This window comes from Merops nubicus, unplaced genomic scaffold, assembly GCF_000691845.1.
Source record: "Merops nubicus isolate BGI_N331 unplaced genomic scaffold, ASM69184v1 Scaffold52218, whole genome shotgun sequence".
Classification (NCBI taxonomy): Eukaryota; Metazoa; Chordata; class Aves; order Coraciiformes; family Meropidae; genus Merops; species Merops nubicus.
This window is the reverse complement of record NW_008625999.1, coordinates 1-3,187: the sequence shown is the minus strand read 5'-3', so window position 1 is coordinate 3,187 and position 3,187 is coordinate 1. Positions and strand designations below refer to the sequence as shown.

The 3,187-nt window shown below is 49.2% G+C and overlaps 2 protein-coding genes across 2 annotated transcripts; one reads left to right on the top strand and one right to left on the bottom strand.

Annotated features, from left to right (window-relative positions):
- Nucleotides 1–608: 608 nt before the first annotated feature.
- Nucleotides 609–1,734, bottom strand: LOC103778261 (poly(A) polymerase gamma-like; the record flags this gene model as incomplete). The annotated part of the gene is given in 9 exon segments (XM_008945839.1): nt 609–721; nt 723–786; nt 788–805; nt 807–876; nt 879–1,034; nt 1,037–1,159; nt 1,162–1,329; nt 1,332–1,381; nt 1,625–1,734. Coding segments are annotated over 9 exon segments (872 nt in total), but the record flags the coding sequence as incomplete, so codon positions are not given.
- A 230-nt stretch (nt 1,735–1,964) lies between these two features.
- Nucleotides 1,965–3,181, top strand: LOC103778260 (E3 ubiquitin-protein ligase RNF34-like; the record flags this gene model as incomplete). The annotated part of the gene is made up of 2 exons (XM_008945838.1): nt 1,965–2,177; nt 2,923–3,181. Coding segments are annotated over exons 1-2 (463 nt in total), but the record flags the coding sequence as incomplete, so codon positions are not given.
- Nucleotides 3,182–3,187: the final 6 nt, after the last annotated feature.

Here is a 3,187-nt window from a genome sequence, read left to right as displayed (position 1 = left end):
CTCCTGCCTTTCCTGCTTCCCTGAGTATCCCAGCAGACCACACAGACCCTGTCCCTCGAGTGACACGCTGTGCCCTGAGTCCCTGATTGCCAGGGGAAGACTGTGGCTTAACACGTGCACTGTGGAAGGTCATTCCTCCCCAAGCTTCCAACCAGCACACGAACTCTGGATGCAACCTGGCCAATCCATTCCAAGTGATGCTCTTTTGTAGAGGCACTAGCACGCAGCACAGCGTCTTGTTTGGCCTTTGGAAAAGTTCAGTGGTTCAAAGAGCTTTGGCCAGTCAGTTTGAGCCCTCTCCCATTGCTGCTCAGGCTGATGCAGTCGTTGCACGTGGAGTTTTGCTGTGGGTATGCTGGGGTGATGATCAGCATGACACGATACTGGTCTGATGGGTTCACCCCAGAGTCCCATACTGGTAGATTAAGATTGCTGTCTTCAGGTTGAGAAGAACGGGTTTGGGCCATTCCATTTTAACAAAACAAAGAAACACAAAACCACAAAACAAAACAAAGAAACACACAACCACAAAACAAGAAAAAAGAAGAGAAAAGAGAAAAGAATCACACGACAACTTATTAACTAGAAGCCAAAGAAAAGAAAAGAACCACATGACAATTATTAAGAAGTAGAAGCCAAAGCACTGAACACTGGAACAGAGCTGACACGCTCCTGCCAGTAGCATTGCCCAGGAGACCCCTCCCAGACAGCCCAGCGTGCTGGGAGTAGATCCCACGTTGTTTTGCCCACAGCTTGATTGCACACAGAGTGAGCTGGAAGTTCTCTGTTTGGCACCAGATGTAGGCCCTTGGTACCTGCAACCATTTAAGCTCCGTACACAACTTGTATCCAGGCTTCTGAGGCAGGAGTCCTCTCCAGATCTAGTGTGTCAGGAACAGTTTGCATAGGCAGTCTTGCGAAGACTAAATCGATTTTGGTGCCATCAAATTCAAACTTGGCAGCCCGTACATAGGCACCTTCAACAGCTCTTAAATTCTTTATTTCTTCCTGATGTTTCAGTCTTTCAAAGAGTGAAAAAGGTCTGACCTCTCGACGTGTCGAGGAGCAACACAGAGTGTGTCTGCACCTCTGGTGTGCACGCCCAGCCTGTATGAGCCAAAGGTGAAGATTCTGCCACAGATGTTTGCTGCTGCCGCAGGGGAAGTTTCTTGCTTTCAGCAACTTCAGAAACCCACTCATGCACTAAGTTACTCAGTTTCCTAAGAACAACGAGCCCATGATTAAGTTCTTTCTTGTCTTCAAACACTCCAAATGGATTAATGGTTTCAGCCAGTTTCTGAGTTTGAATTAAGCTTATGTTCTTAGGACAAGGCGAATTGGAGAAGGAACTACATAGTGCTTCTGAGGCTGGTTCTGCAGCCTAGAAGTGCCACACGTGTCCTTCGTGGTGCATGCCACACAGCCCAGTCCTGTGATTCTAGGACTGGCTTGTTACTTTCAAGTTGGAAAAGCCAAAACCATTTATTTAGAGAGAGATTTAGTGCGAGTCTCATAAGAGCTGGATTAGTTCTGGAGAAGACCTTGCAGGAGACAGCTCTGCACTGATGATAAATTGTTGTGTTGCTGCCTGTCATCATTTGAGGTTGTGCCCCTCAGCCACGACTGGCCGTTGGTCTTTGCTCCGTTGCTGTGTCCCCTCCTCAGATTCCTTCCCCTTTTTGTGCGGAACTCGGCTAGAACAGGAGTTAGGAAGTGAGCTCCCCGTGCCGGCATGAGCCTTTCGGAAGCAGCTCGTACCTACTTTGGTTTGCAGCTGGGAAGCAGAGGTTGTTCAGCTGTTACAGATGTCCTGTGCTGAATTCTGGTGCTCTGGGAATTCACACCACGTGCCTCTGGCACGATGAGAGCCGGAGTGAAGCGGCTCTTCAGGAGCAAGTCGCATCTGATGTGGACTTTCCGATATTAATTGTCTTTGTTTGCTCTGTGAATGTTTTCAGGCGGGAGCTACTTCCATGTGGGCTTCCTGCTGTGGGTTGCTGAATGAAGTCATGGGGACTGGAGCTGTCCGTGGCCAGCAGGCTGGTTTTGGGGGAGGTGCTGGCCCCTTCAGATTCGCACCGAACGCCGACTTCTCGGCGTACCCGTCTGCGGCTGCGGCGGGCGCCAGCGTGGTGTGCAAGGCCTGCGGCCTCTCCTTCTCCGTCTTCAGGAAGAAGGTGAGTGTGTGTCTCCCCTGCTGAGTCCCTGCTGCTCTGAACCCATCCGCAGGCCTGCCCGGGGAGGATGGTTTCCTGCCATAGGAGACCTGAGGCAGGTGGCCAGGGAGGGAGGAAGGGCCTTGCTCTGAGGTCACAGGGAATTCGTGTCAGGCAGGATTAGGAGTTAAGAGGTCTGATGTTCATTAACTGGTGACACTGAATCCAGTCTGGCCGGAAGTTAGCAGGTACTGATCTGCGGGATATGTTTTAGCCTCAGAATCCTGAACCTTAAAACATTTGGTTTTGCAGATGATCCCAAGCACAGTGGTTGAGTTCTGGGATGAACAAACTGACTGATGGAAAAGCTTTAAACTCACAATATAGTGTCACAGCTTCTTCCTGTGAAACACTCGTGTAATTCTGCTAGTCTCCTAAGCAGGTTTAGTTCTGTTCAGTCCTGTCACATTCCAACAGCCTCTTGTATGGGATTCATCTTGCTTTGAATTCTTTGAATCAATTGAGGAAGAATGTTCTTTAAAGTTTGGGGATTATGCTGTTTTTTACACATGTGATAAGAGCAGTGACACTTGGTATATGTAAAACTATTTGTCAGGGCAGTTTTCTAGACTTCAATTCTAAAATGAGGAATGTCAAAATTGAGGCTGGAATGAGTAATAGTAAATTTTGTAGCCTGGAGATGGGGAGGGTCTGGATTAGTCTTCCGTGGCCTACAGCCAAATGGTTGTTTTCTCTCTTTCCTCAGCACGTGTGTTGTGACTGCAAGAAGGATTTTTGCTCCGTTTGTTCAGTCTTACAAGAGAATCTCCGAAGATGTTCCACTTGTCACTTGCTGCAGGAAACAGCCTTTCAGCGGCCTCAGTTAATGAGACTGAAAGTGAAGGATCTGCGTCAGTATCTGATTCTGCGGAACATACCCACGGACACCTGCAGAGAGAAGGAAGACTTGGTGGAGCTGGTGCTGTGCCACCGGGGGCTGGGCGCGCAGGGGACGGAGGCTGGCAGCGTGC